General features: G+C 24.8%; 3 protein-coding genes across 29 annotated transcripts in view; 2 read left to right on the top strand and 1 right to left on the bottom strand.

Moving 5' to 3' along the window:
* Positions 1–9,040, top strand: part of LOC122858943 (forkhead box protein P2-like) — a 141,396-nt gene extending 132,356 nt beyond the window's left edge. For 15 of the 25 annotated variants that reach the window (XM_044162322.1, XM_044162330.1, XM_044162299.1 and 12 more), the window contains 4 exons: positions 1,741–1,916; positions 4,484–4,559; positions 4,844–4,956; positions 5,070–9,040. In XM_044162322.1, coding sequence (XP_044018257.1) covers positions 1,741–1,916; positions 4,484–4,559; positions 4,844–4,956; positions 5,070–5,325 — 621 coding nt within the window. In that variant the 3' untranslated portion in view covers positions 5,326–9,040. The remainder of the gene's footprint in view (positions 1–1,740; positions 1,917–4,483; positions 4,560–4,843; positions 4,957–5,069) is intronic. The other 10 variants (XM_044162316.1, XM_044162273.1, XM_044162230.1 and 7 more) reach the window with 6 other exon arrangements.
* Positions 9,041–9,302: 262 nt separating this feature from the next.
* Positions 9,303–15,571, top strand: LOC122858894 (protein tyrosine phosphatase domain-containing protein 1-like). Of its 2 annotated transcripts, XM_044162121.1 has the most exons (8): positions 9,303–9,899; positions 9,968–10,164; positions 10,572–10,694; positions 11,451–11,951; positions 14,360–14,470; positions 14,567–14,790; positions 14,876–15,209; positions 15,277–15,571. In XM_044162121.1, exons 1-8 carry the CDS (start codon positions 9,685–9,687, stop codon positions 15,471–15,473), a joined length of 1,902 nt encoding a protein of 633 aa, XP_044018056.1. In that variant the 5' UTR covers positions 9,303–9,684; the 3' UTR covers positions 15,474–15,571. The 2 variants fall into 2 exon arrangements, with proteins under 2 accessions (XP_044018056.1, XP_044018064.1); XM_044162129.1 differs by lacking the exon at positions 14,360–14,470 and having other exon boundaries at positions 15,277–15,508.
* Positions 15,514–17,766, bottom strand: LOC122858909 (serine protease snake-like). Of its 2 annotated transcripts, XM_044162141.1 has the most exons (7): positions 17,539–17,766; positions 17,372–17,454; positions 16,931–17,245; positions 16,590–16,860; positions 16,242–16,504; positions 15,988–16,148; positions 15,723–15,918 (listed from the first exon to the last, which is right to left on the bottom strand). In XM_044162141.1, exons 2-7 carry the CDS (start codon positions 17,436–17,438, stop codon positions 15,751–15,753), a joined length of 1,245 nt encoding a protein of 414 aa, XP_044018076.1. In that variant the 5' UTR covers positions 17,439–17,454; positions 17,539–17,766; the 3' UTR covers positions 15,723–15,750. The 2 variants fall into 2 exon arrangements, with proteins under 2 accessions (XP_044018084.1, XP_044018076.1); XM_044162149.1 differs by lacking the exon at positions 17,539–17,766 and having other exon boundaries at positions 15,514–15,918; positions 17,372–17,532.
* Between the last annotated feature and the right edge of the window lie 150 nt (positions 17,767–17,916).

Below are 17,916 nucleotides of genomic sequence, written 5' to 3'. Positions count from 1 at the left end.
TATTTATTTATATATTTAATTTATAAATCACTTTACTACACCTCTTTTTTAAATCTTTTATTATAGCACTGTAAACACACTCTATTTCCTGTACTAGTTAAATTTTTTTAACAATTTTTTCTTATATTTCGTAATTAATATTTTTAAAAAATTTTTTAAAAATTCTATGTGTACTTTTTTAATATGTCTTTTATCTCTTTTTATTAATTAGATATTTTTATAGATATCAGTTTACTTTTTGATATTTTATATGTCTTTATATATTCTTAAAATTTTTTACCATTTTTTATATCTCGCTTTTCTTTTTCTCTGCATCTATATGTACCATTTTCATTGATAGATATATAATAATAATAATTTTTTTTTATATTTTATTTAACTGCTATGTTAAACACTTACATCGCATTTTTTTTCTTCCATCTGGATGCATATTTACCCATTGCCTGTGCTACTAAAAAAAAAAATTTTCTAAAATTTTTCTCTCCTATTTTTTCTCTTTATATGTATATTTAAAATTTTTTAAATGTGTAAATATATATATTTATTTTTTTTTTTTTTTATTTTTCTAATATGTGTATTTTTGGCATTCTTTAGAACGTTTTTTTTATTTTTTTTTTCCTTTTATATTTAATATGTAAACATTTTATAAGCCATATGTTTTTTTCATCATGTAGCTTATGTTGTGTCTGTTTGCCTGTTGGATCGACTGGTATGTTACGAGTTAATTTTTTAAAATTATTATTTTTATTTATAAGAATTATCAGTAAAGACAATATTAACGCTTTTAACATTTTGATTAATTAGATAAATCGCTCGAATAAATACCAGTTGATTTGCCAATTGTCTTGTGCGTGTGTGAGAGAAAAAAAAAAAACAGTAAACTGTCCGTTTGCGCAAAAATGCTGTTGTTTCGAAAATACATTTAATAACAATTTCTGCGTGAATGAGAAAATGATTCAAAAAAAAAAAGTGAGCGAGAGTGTGGGACAGTAGTATAAACAAATCATTTGAAATGAAAAAAAAAAAAAAAAAGTACGAAAAAATATTTAAAATGCGTGTGGCTTAACAAGCATGATGAGCTTTGCAGCGACTAACGTGAGAGGCCACGTACAGTGGCATATTTAGCAAAAAAAAAATATATGTTCTAGCAAAGAAGATAAATTTATATTTTCAATTTATTTAAATGTTTACGACACTTGATTACAATTGAAAGTGTGTGTTGCACGTACTGGGTAGTTATAAGAAAACAAAAACGCCCACAAAAATTATTTTATTTTTTTTTTTATTTACCCTAAACCCCATTTTTTAAACAAAAAAAAAAAAAATATCTCTGTATGGTGTTGTGTAATTCGTTATATTTATACTTTTTTAAAAATTTATTATCTTAGTATATTTCTCTCGCTGTTATACTTTCTATTACGTGTTAATAATTAATAATTAGAAAAACCAAAAAATGTGAAAGAATCATAAAAACATCGTGGGAAAGCAGTCAGCAAGGCATCGAAGAAGATTTTTAAAAAAAAGAAAGAGAAAAAATAAATAAATTTTATGATGAGAGTCAAAAATAATAGACAATAATATAAAATATGGGATCGTTTTTTAATCACTATTATTATTATTTTTTTTTTTTTTCTAATTCAATATGTTTTTTGATGAAAAAAAAAAAAAAAAAACAACAACTTTGTTCTCTTTTTTACTCTCTTTTTCTCTATTTCTTGGTGGTCTTGTCTGTGTATACAGAATGCCATCCGCACCAATCTATCATTGCACAAGTGTTTTGTGCGCTATGAGGACGACTTTGGGTCATTCTGGATGGTGGACGACGCCGAGTTCGTAAAGCGACGGCATCTGTCCCGCGGCCGTCCCAGGAAATATGACCCAACCCCATCACCCACTCCACCCCACCTCTCCGCACAGTAAGCACTTACCACTTTTTAGAAAAATTCTGCTGGCTGACTAGTGCGAAACGTACTGCTAATACTTTGACTATGATTATCAAAACGTAAAGAAAATTAAACAAGCATTTTTAGAATTTAAAATTCATAAATATATATATACCTTTTTTTAAAATAGATTAATAATTATTTAATTAATTTTTTTCTTTGTAATGATATCATTGTCAAAGTAAGCAGCAACGAATCGCTTGGTCGTTGTTTCTCTACCTATCCATATCGAACGTGCGGCGAGTCTGCTGCCCGCTTCGGTTCAAAAAAAAATATCATTATCAAATTTAAACGGTAAAAATATTCATCCTCCTGAATAAACAAATCTCTCAATTAATCTATCGGCTATTTTTCAATTTTCATATTAATGTAGACAATCGAAATCTACGTAATGATTCGAATTTGCTAGTAAAAGTTGCAAGGAAATTAAATGCATTTGTCTGGCGTTGCAGACAGCAGCTCTCCGCGGTTCGCACCTGACTCAAATAAACAAAAAAATATATAATACATAAAAAAATAAATAAACAACAGTGAAAATTAAATGATAATAATATCACGCATCATGCCTGACCACCTCGTAGATCCTCCTTACCTGAAATTAAAATAAAATATATATTTTCCAAAATGAAAATTTATTTATAGAAAAGTATGACAATGTTAAAGCGATTATTATATTATGTCCTGCTTGCATCAGCGCCGCGCTAAAAAAAAAAAAAAAAAATAATAACAATTAAATATCGAAAAAAAAATTCCTTTTAGTTTGCTAAATTAATTATACATAGTGCTTAACTAGTCATAGGCTTTTTGGAATTGAAAAGCCATAATAAATAATGAAATGAAAAAAGAAAAAAAAATTATTTTTTTTTTTTTTTCACAAATAAAAAGTTCAATGAGCTCAATGCTGCCAAAAATATATCCCGCATGACATTTTTCCGATGATTTTGTCATGAGGATTCAAAAAAATAAAAATAAAAAAATTAATAATGTATGCATGATGAATCCTAATGGTAATACTTTTTTTAATTTCGATTAATTTACTCGTCCCACCCTCGTTCCTTTAAATGCTTAGCTTATGTAAAGCTTTTTGTGTTTTAGTGCTTTATCGACGATGTCCAAACATTTTGCAAGGATGTATGAATCTCTCCAGTAATTTAATAAATTAACCTTGAGTTATAAATATATATTATTTAATTTGATAAATGAATAATAATCCTGCGAGTAAATGCTGAAGAATGTTGATGAATGAGTAAGGACGCGTCGTGCTAATTATTGCATGAATTAGATTTTAGAATTAATGCAATATATGTGAGTGTGTGTGTGTGATTTTATACAAGTACAATGATCGTGGGTGAATATTGGTTGAGGAATCTTCGCTCTTCATCATCAATCATCAGCTAGGTATCAATAAGACTACAATTATATGCACAAAAAGAATTTTTTCTACACTTCAAATGACTTTTTTTTTTTAATTTTTTTTTTCAATTTATATATTTATATCAATTCAATTTTTAATACTCTTTTATATATATTTTATCTGCTTGCCTCTTTTTAAATTCTTGATGTCATTTTAATAACTTTTTTTTAAAAAAAAAACGTTAAAAAGTTTCTTGAAAAATACTCGAAGATAAAAATAATTTTTTTTTTCAACTGCATGGACATACATATGACAAGTATTCAATAAATTATTAGACTCACTAAATTTAAATTTATTGAAAAATTAAAAATTAATAATGTTTAAAATAAAATCGTCAAATTTATAATTTAAAAAAAAAAAATTCATTTCGTTTAAATTATTTGTTAAATAAAATATTTAAAAATGGAAAAAGGTGAGTTTTTAATATCTCGAGTATTCAATAGAAACTTAATCATTTTGAATAATTAAAAAAAAAATTATTGATAATTAAATTATAAAATCAAAAATACAAAAAAAGTATTATTTTTTTTTTACATTCAAAATGGTGACGTTTAATTTATTTTACTTCAATTATATTTCTAATAATTAACAATCAATCATGAAAAAAAATCCACGGTTCAAATGGTGAAGTTGATTATAAAACATCAATGGTGAGAATTACATATTTAAAAAAAACTATTATATCACATTTTATAAATTTTTTATTCCACTAAATAATAGTAATTGTAGTTTGAAATTTTTTACTATTAATTCTATTTTATATCTAATTTTTATATCTCTTTTTTATAAAAATTTTTTTTCAACTATTTTGTCTTTTGCTTCTTTTTTTTATATATATATATTTAAAATATTTTATATCTATGTGTGTATTAAGTAGTTTTTATATAATAATATATAATATTTGTAATTTACATATCATTTTTCGATACTATTTTCCTTTCCTTCTCTTTTTACTATATGTATATATATTTAATTAATAATTCTTCTTTTACCTCTTTAAAATATTTAAAATAATTTTATATTAATGTTATTATCATAATATATATTCAATAAATCATTACAGCATGAAAATGCAGATAATATTATCAAATAACTAAATCAATATATTTTTTTTGTCAATACTTAGGGGTGTGCCATCAAAGAGTCCAACACTGACGCACAGCCCGACAATGTATGGAGACGCATTGAGTGCAAACCTCCAGGTAAATATTAACTCTCATCTGAATATTAAATTTCTTTAATTTAAAACAAACTACTATTGTTATTTTAATTGTATATTATAACATTGAATTTTATTTTATATAAATAATAAATTTATTGCAGTTGAAACTTTACTGTAATAAACGATGAATAGATAAAACTTTTAATATTATTTGTTGACTATAAAAATTATCATTTTAAATTAAACTTTATTAATAATAATTTATTTATCTGTGTGTATTTAATTTTTATAAAATAAATAAATTAATCGAATATGCTTTTTGAGTATTTCCAGGCTGCGTTAGGTGAGTCGAACATGGGATTTTTAAATAATTCAATGTGCACGTCGACGGCAACGAGTCCAGACAAGGAACACGTAATGCCACACCATGATATGCTGTAAGATTGATAAATTTTTAACAATTAAATAATCATAAAAAAATAAATTAAAGATTTGAAATATTTAAATTTAAATTTTACAATTTATAAATATAAAATAATTTGATTTTTAGAAGATCACCACTGGATGAACCAGGAATGCATATAAAACAAGAGGGTCAGTGTCCAGAGGGTGGTAAATTATCAAGATTAATAAAACGTGAATTAATGGAAGCACCAACGGAACATGATCACGATGATGATGATACTATTGATGACAGAGAATATCCAGAAAGTCATGATCATGATTCTGGTCAAGATGAAGATATGGCAGAAGATTTATCAATGGCACCAGATATTATGACATCAGATGATCAAATTGAAGCGTAGTATCATAGATAAATATTATCCCCTCCATTATTTATTTGGCACTGATTAAAATAATGCCAAAAATAAATAAATAATATAAATTAAATTTACAAAAATTAAATGAAGAATGTTATAATATTTCCATCAGCCCAAAGTAAATATTATACAACAGCAATATAGCTAATTCATAAAATTTCATTTTAAGAATGATTAAAAATAATAATTATTATAAATTAATTAATTAAAGTCACTTACCATATCTAAATCGCAATATATCGAAAAAAAATTTTTTAAAAAAATAAATAAAAAGCGGTTATAAAGACTTTATTAAGTGAATGAACTAGCGATTGTACTCAATTTGATGACTAGAAAAAGGGAAAAAAATTTTTAAAAAATAAAAATTATATTAACTTGAGAGAATAATAAGAATGAATCTGAGATTTTAATAATCTTATGATCCATTGATCCATATCGTTATTCAAGCAATTTATTGATTTTTATTTAAATTTATTATTATTATTTTTCATTTATAAATTATATAATGTAAAACTGACAACGATTTTTAATAATTTTATTTTGTTTTATTATTATTATTATTTAGATTTGTAAATTCTTTAGTTATTGTGTATATTTATTATTAAAAATTGTAGTATAGATAAACTATCTATTGATTATATATATATATAAATTATAAATATACGTGTAGATTATTTAAATTAATGTTTGAACAACCAGTGATCAACGATGATGTTTTTAAATATAGGAATATTCTGGATTAATAATTTTATTATATATTAATATAATGAAAGCTTTATCATTATTTAAAAAAATATTGTGTCATATCCAGATGGCCTAATTTTCACATCAAACTTGTAGATAATAAAATTAAAAAAAAAAATATATATATACATTTTAAAATACAAGATTATAAATACTATAGCAAAAAATAAATTCAATAAATGCCAGTTTTAATTTATATAATTTAATATAAAAATTTAACAGTCATAGGGCATATCGGTTTTTTTTTTAAATTATTTTTTTCGATAACTCTATGAAATATTGAAAATAAATTTGATAAATTTGTCTTTTTAGACTTACTGCATAATTTTAGAATGTAAATTTTTCATTAAAAAGAAAAAATAAATAAATCATTGATATATATATATATTTCCTTTTATCATGTTTAAAGGTCCAAAAATATATATCTCCATGTCTCTGTGATTTTTTTAAAAATAATCAGAGAATGTAGAAATTAATATTTGTTGATTAAATAATTGCATAGCGATAATTTATTAACAAAGGGAGGCCTGACATACCCATCAATCAAAATTTGACCATCAATAATAACGAAAAAAAAAAATAAAAAACGACATAAAATAATAAAATTAAGTAAATAAATGAACATTTTTTTTTGTAGCCTGTATAGCTTAGCGTTTTATTCAATAAGTAGTTTCGTATTCATTCGTACTGAACTAATTGAAGTAGATTTGTAAATGATTAAAATTGACGGTGACAGTGAGCGAGACTATACAGTGATTAATATAATGAGTGCACGTACACGTGAGGCTGATATATTAAAAAAAAAAACAAAATGAATAATAAATTATTATAAAAAACAAAAACAATAAAAGTGGTAATCATTTAACTTTTGGCAAACCATAAAAGAAAATAAAATACAGTAAAATAAAAATAAAACAAATTGTGTGAGTGAAAATTTAAGGAAAAAATAAATAAATAAACGAAAATAAATTTAACATTACATAAGAGAAAATGTGAAAGAATAATATAATGAAAATAAAATAAATAATGAAATGTGAGTGTGATAAATTTTAATATATATAAATACGAGAGTTTTAATTAAGACATAAGCTCGAGCGGATGGCAATGAATAAAACTAAATAAAAAAAATTTTAAAATATGTATTGATATACATAATAATGCGTATACGTTTATCGGGATATAACAATTAGATGTCACAATCCCAAAATTCAAAATGAAATCTCATCCCAACCCTTTATCATCTTATATTCATCTTTAAAAAATATAAAATTAAAAAATATTTCGCAATTATTTGGCGAAAAAATAAATAACTTGACCATAAAAAAATAATTAAATAAAAAAATAAAACAATGTTAAGATTAAAAAAAAATATATCAATAATAAATTGTCCATAACATTTTCATATTATTATTAATAATAATAATAAAAAATATATCGCTGTGTAACATAACAGCACCAGTCATCATTTGTCAACAGAAAAAAAAAAACAAAAAAGAAAAACACATTTTGTAATTGTAAATCTTATCGTTTTTTTTTTTAAACATAAAAAAAATTGCATTGTATATTTTCACATCACTACCGAATGGGTATTATCATTGTTTATCGTTCTTTACCGTTTTTTCATATATTAAATTCAAATATAAACATTGATAGCTGAAAAATAAAAAATGCAACGTAAAAATGAAACTGAAAAATCAGCAATTAAACATTTAAAATTAATAAAAAAAGAAAATAATTATTAATAATGGTACTGAAATCACACTTCATTATACTCTATTCATTTATTTATTTGATTTTTTTTTTCGTTGAATTTTATTCAAGTTATAATATAAAATTATTTGTTTGTCAAGAAAATACATTTTTTATAATTAAGCTGCGTTTCCCGTGACTCATTAATACAGAGACCTTTATATTTGTATATGTTACAGAAAAGAAAAATAGGAAAAAACAAGTTAGAAAAAAAAACAAAATATTAATAATAAAATAAAATAAATATACATATAAATATTAAGTATATATATAAATAATGTGAGATTCAGTGCCAGCTCGAGCCTCAGTTTCCACAAATCGTACTACCCACATACTCTAAGTCTATGTAATGTATAATGAATTAAGGACTCGATATACCATATAGAAAGACTCTTCTGTACATAGTTTTTGAAGGTAAAAATACCTCAAAAAAAAATATGAAAAAACAAAAAAATAATGAGGCATTAGGAATTAATGAAAAAAATAAAACACACACACACATTTTAAGATCGACATTTTTTTTTTTTTTTTGCGATATGTTGCATCCTTTACCTTGCATTTGATTGTATAAATGCTTGATAAGAAAAAAAAATTCAAGAAAATTAAAAACTTGTTGAAACATTATTTCTTTTACATTATTAACATTGTCATTTAGTTTTTTAAATATTTGTTAATATAGAAAGGAATAAAAATTTAAATTCATATAAAATTATCAAGCAGAGAAACGAAAAAAAAAAACAAAAAAAAAGAGGAAAGAAACAACATAAATCATTTATTGATTATTGATGCATTTTGGTTTTAGACTGTGATCATATATGCGCAATGCGCCCAAAATTGGCTCGTGAAGTTTAAAAAAAAGAATTTTTTTCAACAATTTAATTATACATTTGAATTATTGTGTTTGAATGTTTCTGTAGAATGAGTATTGAATAACAAGGAGCAACCATATCAGCTATGAAAAATAAAAAAGAAAAAAAATTAAATAAAAAAAAAAAAAAAATGCGCGTTAGATAATAAATAGTGCCAAAGCTTTGCTGATATAAATTTTTAATTTTATTTTATCCTTAAATAATTTATCAATATGAAATCCTACCTTAATTTATTTCCATCAACTTGTAGCTACGAAAAAAAAATTTAAATATATTTTATTAATGTGTTAAACTGACAGTAGAACTTTGTGTTTTCGTCAGACAGCGCATGATACTAGCACAAAAACAGATCTGCAATGTTATCAACATTTCATCGATTGATAAAATAATTTTCGCTGATAAAGAAATTTGTTTTTTAAATATCATATAATTATATATAAATTAATTTTTACAATTTATTGTTTTATATTGTATCAAACGTTGACTTATTTTTATGACAAATAACTGAAAAAATTATTATTTATATTTAATCATTATACACTATGATTTTTTTTTTTTTTTGTAAAATAATAATTGATAAAATTAAATTATATACTTAAAGAGACAATCTAATAACTAAAAATAAATTTTAAAATAATTAATTTAAAAGCTTTTTGTTGGGTTTCGATAAATGACTAACATGAGGGGTGTAGAATAAGTTTTACTTTACTGCAAACATAGCTGCCTGTATTTTTTTTCTATTCATCGATCATTCTGTTGCAACCCTTCGTGGCAAGTACACCAACAATCCCCGCAGAATATTATATTTTAAACCACGCGGTAAATTAATAAATAAATAAATTGTATATTTAAAATTATTATTTTAAAACTAGAGCTTCTGTAAATGGAGATTTATGTGAATTATATAACTACATACAGTTTTAAAATTTTTAAACTAAGTGTAAAAAGTTTTTTATTTTATTGAGTGTCAAGTATCAAACAAATGGATATAAGTGCATTGGTACCAGCTGGTCTTCAAAATAGTTTAGATCAATCTGTTATTTCACCAAATTATAATAAATTATCAGAAAATTTACGCAAGTTGACACCAATCAGTATACAGTGTGCATTTTTTTGTGGTGGATCAAATTGTAAATATGAAAATTCAAAAGCTTGGCTACCTGTTCATATGGCAATTGAAGGAATATTTTCTCACTGGTAATAATATTATTTTTAAAAAAACTAAAATATAAAATTCCATGTATTTATTGAATTTTTTAAAACAGGGTGACAGACGATATATTGGCGATGGCACGGCCTAGCACAGCCCGAATAATACAAAAAAATATTATTGAACAATTTAAAGAATTAAGTATAAAAACAATAATTAATTTACAAACACCAGGTGAACATGGAAGTTGCGGTGGTCCACTCGATCAAAGTGGTTTTACCTATGATCCATCTGAATTTATGAAAAATAAAAGTAAGTTTTAAATATATATTTTTAAAAACAAATACATAAATTTACATCAATTAATTCAAATCAAGTTATAAATATATTAACCTTAATAATGAAATTTTTCGTTCAACTAATTAAGTGTATTTATATGCGAGGTAATTTAAAAGGTCAACTTCCGTTCTCGTTTAAAATTTGCGCTCGGTTCAATAAGGAACCAAATGTGGTTTTTGCCCCACCACATAAAACATAATAACATCGTGCTCAGATTGCATGCAATGCAGTGATAGATAAAGATAATATATCTATACTGACATTATCATTAAAAAATAATAATAATAATAATGACAATAATAATAATAAACCATAACAAATTACAATGTTTCTTTTCATTCAACTTTATTTTATTTACTTGATTTATTTTATCGTTACAGTTTACTTTTACAATTTTGCATGGAAAGATTATGGCGATGCAACAACAAGTAAAATTCTTGACATGGTCAAAGTCGTTGCATTTTCAATTCAAGAGGGTCGTGTTGCTATACACTGTCATGCTGGTAATTTAATAATTATAAATAATTTATAGAAAGAAAAAAAAAAAACAAATAAATATTTATATATCATGCAAATATTAAATAGAATATTTTTTATTCATTTTAAAAAAAAAAAAAACATTAAAAATTATCTAGTGAATAAATTAAAATTTTTAGACACGCTATTTTTTAGAATATTATATTGATTTGAAATTCTAATGAATATATAACTGTCTTGAATTACATGATATCATTATAAAAGTAATTTAAAAAATTATAGTTATTATTTACTAAATTTATTATTGAATTATTATATGATTAGTTAATTATTAAATAACATAAATACTTTGATAATAGTGCTTTTTATTGACAATTTATATTTGTTAAGCTTATATTGATGTTGAATTAAATATTTGCAATGAAATTATATTTAGAAGTACATAGGTGAAAATATAACAAGCAAATATGTCAGTTTCATTGAGCAACACATGCAATATAAAATTAATTGAATCATGCATAGTTGACAATATCATTAAGTATAGTTGTTTTTTAGCTGAACATAAATAACCACTTTTCGATTTGTTAAAAGCTTTTGTTTTTTTCTTTTTAAATTTAATAAGCTTGAAATGATTAAAAAGAATATGTATTTTTCACATCTAGTTATAGAGAATAACCTTGATAAATTATAGTTAGTCAATCGATTGAATTTTATGATTCAGTTGACCTTAAAATAGTAAGAAAAACCAATTGAATAAAGGTGTATTATTTTAATTTTAATAGGTCTTGGTCGTACAGGTGTTCTAATAGCCTGTTATCTAATTTACAACTATCGTTGTCGTAGTAGTGATGTTATAAGATATGTCAGAATGAAAAGACCAGGTGCAATACAAACACGTGGACAAATTAAATGTATTCAAGATTTTGAATATTTTATTCTTCCTCAAATAACAATATTTCCAATTAACAAAATTGGTATTGGTAAAAGATTATGTTGTTTAAAATCATACATTAAAAAACAATGGAATACACAACATGGATATGAACAACGTACATTTAAATATCTACCAAAAATTGTTGTTATTATTTGTGAAAGAATATTAGAACTGTGTGATTGTCGTGAAGATAATTCACCAGCTGAAATTAATTATTTAAACTACGAATATCCATTTACAAATAAATTTATATCTAATTCATTGGATATACTTTTAGAAAGAGATGAAACAATGAGACATTCATTTTCGTGGACTGAATCACTTTCTGAATTGTCTTGTGATTTTTCAAGTAAGATTTATTGTTTTTGCTGAGCTTTTGTTTTGCTTATATACTTATAAATTAGAACGAGTTGGTAGTTAGAGAGAAGTTCCTGCTTATTTTTTTCGATGTAAATCAAGTAGAAAGAAGAAAAAAAGAAGTATTAAATAGTTGTTTTTGAATTGACCTCCAATTTTTCTATTTGCCTAATTTTTTTTCATGAGCTAAAGTATTTGATGTTTTATATGAAGTTTACCTCTTTTATTTTATAATTCCCTAATAACATTAAAGTTTCATCAGGCGAAATTTAAAAAAAAAATGGCATTTCTACTAGGCAACTATAATTGGCAAAGAGGTATTCGGTGTTTTATAAAGTTTACCTCTTTTATTTTATAATTCCCTAATAAAATTAAAATTTCGTCCGGCGAAATTTAAAAAAAAATGGCATTTCTATTAGGCAACTATAATTGGCAAAGAGGTATTCGGTGTTTTATAAAGTTTACCTCTTTTATTTTATAATTCCCTAATAAAAACAAAATTTTGTCCGGCAAAATTTAAAAAAAAATAGCATTTCTACTAGGCAACTATAATTGGCAAAGAGGTATTTGGTGTTTTATAAAGTTTACCTCTTTTATTTTATAATTCCCTAATAAAATTAAAATTTCGTCCGGCGAAATTTAAAAAAAATGGCATTTCTATTAGGCAACTATAATTAGCAAAGAGGTATTCCGTGTTTTATAAAGTTTACCTCTTTTAATTTATAATTCCCTAATAAAAACAAAATTTTGTCCGGCAAAATTAAAAAAAAATGACATTTCTACTAGGCAACTATAATTGGCAAAGAGGTATTCGGTGTTTTATCAAGTTTACCTCTTTTATTTTATAATTCCCTAATAAAATTAAAATTTCGTCCGGCGAAATTTAAAAAAAAATGGCATTTCTACTAGGCAACTATAATTGGCAAAGAGGTATTCGGTGTTTCAAAAAGTTTACCTCTTTTATTTTATAATTCCCTAATAATATTAAAATTTCGTCCGGCGAAATTTAAAAAAAAATGGCATTTCTACTAGGCAACTATAATTGGCAAAGAGGTATTTGGTGTTTTATAAAGTTTACCTCTTTTATTTTATAATTCCCTACTAAAAACAATATTTTGTCCAGCAAAATTTAAAAAAAAATGGCATTTCTACTAGGCAACTATAATTGGCAAAGAGGTATTCGGTGTTTTATAAAGTTGACCTCTTTTATTTTATAATTCCCTAATAAAAACGAAATTTTGTACGGCAAAATTAAAAAAAAAATAGCATTTCTACTAGGCAACTATAATTGGCAAAGAGGTATTTGGTGTTTTATAAAGTTTACCTCTTTTATTTTATAATTCCTTAATAAAATTAAAATTTCGTCCAGCGAAATTTGAAAAAAATCGGCATTTCTACTAGGCAACTATAATTGGCAAAGAGGTATTTGGTGTTTTATACAGTTTACCTCTTTTATTTTATAATTCCCTAATAAAATTAAAGTTTCGTCCGGCGAAATTTAAAAAAAATTGGCATTTCTATTAGGCAACTATAATTGGCGAAGAGGTATTCGGTGTTTTATAAAGTTGACCTCTTTTATTTTATAATTCCCTAATAAAATTAAAGTTTCGTCCGGCGAAATTTGAAAAAAAATGGCATTTCTACTAGGCAACTATAATTGGCAAAGAGGTATTTGGTGTTTTATAAAGTTTACCTCTTTTATTTTATAATTCCCTAATAAAATTAAAATTTCGTCCGGCGAAATTTAAAAAAAAATGGCATTTCTACTAGGCAACTATAATTGGCAAAGAGGTATTTGGTGTTTTATAAAGTTTACCTCTTTTATTTTATAATTCCCTAATAAAATTAAAATTTCGTCCGGCGAAATTTAAAAAAAAATGGCATTTCTACTAGGCAACTATAATTGGCAAAGAGGTATTTGATGTTTTATAAAGTTTACCTCTTTTATTTTATAATTCCCTAATAAAATTAAAATTTCGTCCGGCGAAATTTGAAAAAAATCGGCATTTCTACTAGGCAACTATAATTGGCAAAGAGGTATTCGGTGTTTTATAAAGTTTACCTCTTTTATTTTATAATTCCCTAATAAAATTAAAATTTCGTCCGGCGAAATTTGAAAAAAATCGGCATTTCTATTAGGCAACTATAATTGGCAAAGAGGTATTTGATGTTTCATAAAACTTACCTTTTATTCTTTATTACTCCCTGCTATCCTCGAATTTTCGTCCGGCTGTCCTCGAAAAAATTAGTTATTTGTATAAGGATAATAGGATGATTTCATAAACGTTACCTCCATTCCGTTCCTTTTCTAACTTCCTGAAAAATTCTCAATTTTTTTTCTGAAAAAAAAGATAGTTTGGCAGACAGATAGAATAAGCAAACAAATATTCGTATTTCCAGATACAAGTAGAAGCGATACTTCTTTAAAAGATACTTTAGATGGAAAGAAAAAATTAAATGATGTCATTTGTTTATCACCAGAGTCTCCATCGTGTTCCACAAGTTTTCCAAGTATTAAGAATTTCTATTTTTTCATAACGTTCATTTTTTATAATGAACTAATTAGTTTAAATGAATATTAAACTTGTATTCTTCTTTTTTATCTAGCATTAGAAGATTGTGTCGTGGATGAAGTACTTGATGATGGTATTCATGATCAAAAACTTTGTGAAAACAACTGTTACAAAGAGATACAATCACATTTGAATTTTAAATTTGTCATGCAAGATGATAAATTTAATTTCATTAATATTGATGAAACAATAAAAGCTCTACTCTATGATCATGATAAATTGACAGATGAAAAAAAAATATATCTTCAAAGTTATCAAGTACGTTGCTATATTATATTATTAATTCTATTTTAATATTTTATAAACAAAGAATAAATTGAAAAATGACTTTATAAATTTACAGATGGATTTAAATAATAAAAGTACAACTTGGCAAAGATTAGAACTCGAGACTGATATTTATATTTTGTCAGGTTTATTATATGAATGGCTAGAAACTCTGAAACAACCTGTTCTAGATGTTGCAAGTTTAAGTCAAATTGTAACACGCAGTTCAAAGCCAAAACAATGCCTACAAAAATTAGAACCATGCAGTCGTTATTTAATTGAATATTTACTACGTTTTATATCACGACTTAGACCAATATCAATAGACACGCAAAATTTAATTATTAAACGTATAATTGCATCAATCACGCATCAAAAAATTCGCATTCGTCAAACTCTCATGCCTTCTGGTAATTTAATCAATAAGTTTTCCAAGTTTTACGTCAGCTAAAATAACAGTATCATTTTTTTTTATAGGAAAAAACTTTCAAAAATTACGTGGTGGAACAACAGGTAAATTGATTGATTTTTTAACACGTTTTTTATATCTAATTCAAGAAACTAATACGCAAGAATTGAGTCATCGTACTTGGTTTTCTTCTTCCGGTTGGTCAATAGCAAGTGGTCGTCTTCATGATATCAAGGATGATGATAATACTAGCTTACATATGTAAATAAAATTATGTGATAGGATATAAAAAAAATTATAAAGCGTATTTAATTTTTTAACTTAAAAAGTTTAATAATTTAAAAATAAAACAATTTACATCAATAAATATTTAAAACTATGATTTTTTTTTTTTATAAATTTAAAATTTATGTGAATTTTAATTTAATTTATTTAATTTATCAAGTTATTTGAGTTATTTAAAAATTGATTTTTTTTTTTTTAAATTTAAAATATATGTAAATTTTAATTTGGGTTATTTAATTTATTGTTATTTGAGTTATTTAAAAATTGGGCCAAATTTTATCTTCCAGCCATGAAATATAATTGTTGACTCTTGTATAGATACCAGGTGTTAATCCACACACAAGTCCAAAACTAGTTAGCCCAATAACATCATACATGCAGTCGAAATCAGGATCATATACAACAAGAGGTCCTCCACTGTCTCCCTATAATTCAATAAATCAAATCATTAAATATTTTAAATAAACAATTGCTTATTATTTATTTTTTATTACCTGACACGTATCTTTGCCTTCTTCTCCTGCACAAATTTGCCATTCATCAATTATTCCTCGTTTAAGTGTGTCTTTATCAGAACCAAAAATTTCTTTGCAACGTGCATGGGGTACAAGATCAAGCACAACTTTTAAAAGATCATCTGTACCTTTTTTATCAGCTGTAAATATCCAACAAATAAATACGTTTTAATATTTGAAAAACATTTTTTTTTATGATAGGAATATTGAAAAGCTATCTATTATTAACTTACTCCAATCTTCACGACCCCATCCACTTGCAATAGCTCTTTTCGGCTTTAAAATAGCTGGTGAAGTTGGCAAACAAGCTGGTCTAACCCAGGCATTAAATCTCACTGGACTTTCCAATCTCAACAAAGCAATGTCATGATATTGTGATGGTTTTTTATGACCAGAATGACGAATTCTTTCAACGACTCGTTTTTCTTGAACTAAAGCATCATCATCATTTCTCACTAAATTTAAATCACCAACTCTTACCCAGCTAGCCACACCACTAAAATAAAATAATTCATTATTCATAAAACTATACCCATTTAATTGTTAGAAAATTAAATCATCAATCGAAACAACTGTCTTACAATTCTGAAGAAGAGGTACAATGAGCTGCAGTTAATACAAATATTTCAGAGACCAATGTACCACCACAAAGCCAAAAAATTTCTCGAGTTTGTTTTGAATTAAAACCAATAGCAGCCATATGAGGAAATTCTTTTGGATCAGCTTTTGTTCCACCGACAATAAGTTTTTTTGATTTTATTGCGCAAAGAGATGTGTTAATTGGCCTCGGATTAACTTGTAGAATAGGTTGATGAATCAAAGCGTAAACAGATTTGGCATAAACAGCACACACTAAAATAAAAATTTGATTAATTTTTTTTTTTTTCAAGTCTATAAATAAAATAAAAAATAAATTAATTACTTTTTTTTGCAATCGTTCCTGGTGTGAGTTGATTTGGATAAGTTGAAAATGTTTTAGCAGTTGTTGTAGTTGTTGGATACATTCTTACAGTTGTATATCTAGTTGTCGAAATTATTGGCCTTCTTGTGGTTGTCGGACGAGTTCCATAAATACTAGAACTCTCTGGACAACAAACAACCGGTTGAAATCTATCATAACCACATAGACTCTTCTTGTCCAGTGTTTTTCCAGCCAATAATTGTTGATAAATAACTTGACACTCAGTTATAAATTTACAAACACCATTTGTTCGATAATCTACTTCACAAGTATCACCTGTTGGTATTTAAAAATATATTTATAATATTAATCAAACAGTAATATAATTATTTTTCAATATTTTCTACATTACAAAATCATTCATTTATATTTTCAAGGTACAAATTAAATACATTTACTAACCTTCATACTGCTCTGAAGCTACAAGGACAGCAAGAATATTTACAATAATAAATACCGGCGCCAACATATTATCGCCAAGGGTTCTACGCAAATATCAAAACAAAATGAATGAACAACTTGATGATAGATACTGCTCTGACTATTTTATTGTAAATAAAAATTTATACCTCAGATATAAATGTGTCCCCACTTGCGATTGCTCTCATCTACATTTTTTATTTCGACGACTAATAATAATATACGTCATTCTCTCGATGATTCTCATGTTGAGGACTATCTCAAGTGCATATAAATACAACTTCATGAATAATAAACTGGAATTTACAAAGCAACGCCCATAAGCCAGAAATATTACTATCTGAGCAAGTTTTTTATTTTCTTGTTTTTTTTTTTATCACCTTTTATTTTTTTTTTTTTTAATTTTTTATTATTATAATTTACAGTATTTTATCGCGTGCTATTAGTGATTTAATTTTTTTCATATCAGTATGTTAAAATATAAATGAGGTAATAACAATGATTTGATACAGATATTAATAGCTAAA

This window comes from Aphidius gifuensis, linkage group LG1 (genome assembly GCF_014905175.1).
Source record: "Aphidius gifuensis isolate YNYX2018 linkage group LG1, ASM1490517v1, whole genome shotgun sequence".
NCBI classification, from domain to species: domain Eukaryota; kingdom Metazoa; phylum Arthropoda; class Insecta; order Hymenoptera; family Braconidae; genus Aphidius; species Aphidius gifuensis.
The sequence above is the reverse complement of the archived record's forward strand: the minus strand, read 5'-3'. Positions and strand labels throughout refer to the sequence as shown.

Bases quoted from the DNA above. Each gene is read 5' to 3' on its own strand.
- LOC122858894 (XM_044162121.1), top strand. From the start codon at position 9,685: ATGGATATAAGTGCATTGGTACCAGCTGGTCTTCAAAATAGTTTAGAT. The intron at 10,165-10,571 runs GTAAGTTTTAAA...TTATCGTTACAG, and splicing joins TGAATTTATGAAAAATAAAA to TTTACTTTTACAATTTTGCA. The intron at 14,791-14,875 runs GTACGTTGCTAT...ATAAATTTACAG, and splicing joins TATATCTTCAAAGTTATCAA to ATGGATTTAAATAATAAAAG.
- LOC122858909 (XM_044162141.1), bottom strand. From the start codon at position 17,438: ATGTTGGCGCCGGTATTTATTATTGTAAATATTCTTGCTGTCCTTGTA. The intron at 17,246-17,371 runs GTTAGTAAATGT...AAATACCAACAG, and splicing joins AGCTTCAGAGCAGTATGAAG to GTGATACTTGTGAAGTAGAT. The intron at 15,919-15,987 runs GTAATAAAAAAT...ATTGAATTATAG, and splicing joins AAGGCAAAGATACGTGTCAG to GGAGACAGTGGAGGACCTCT.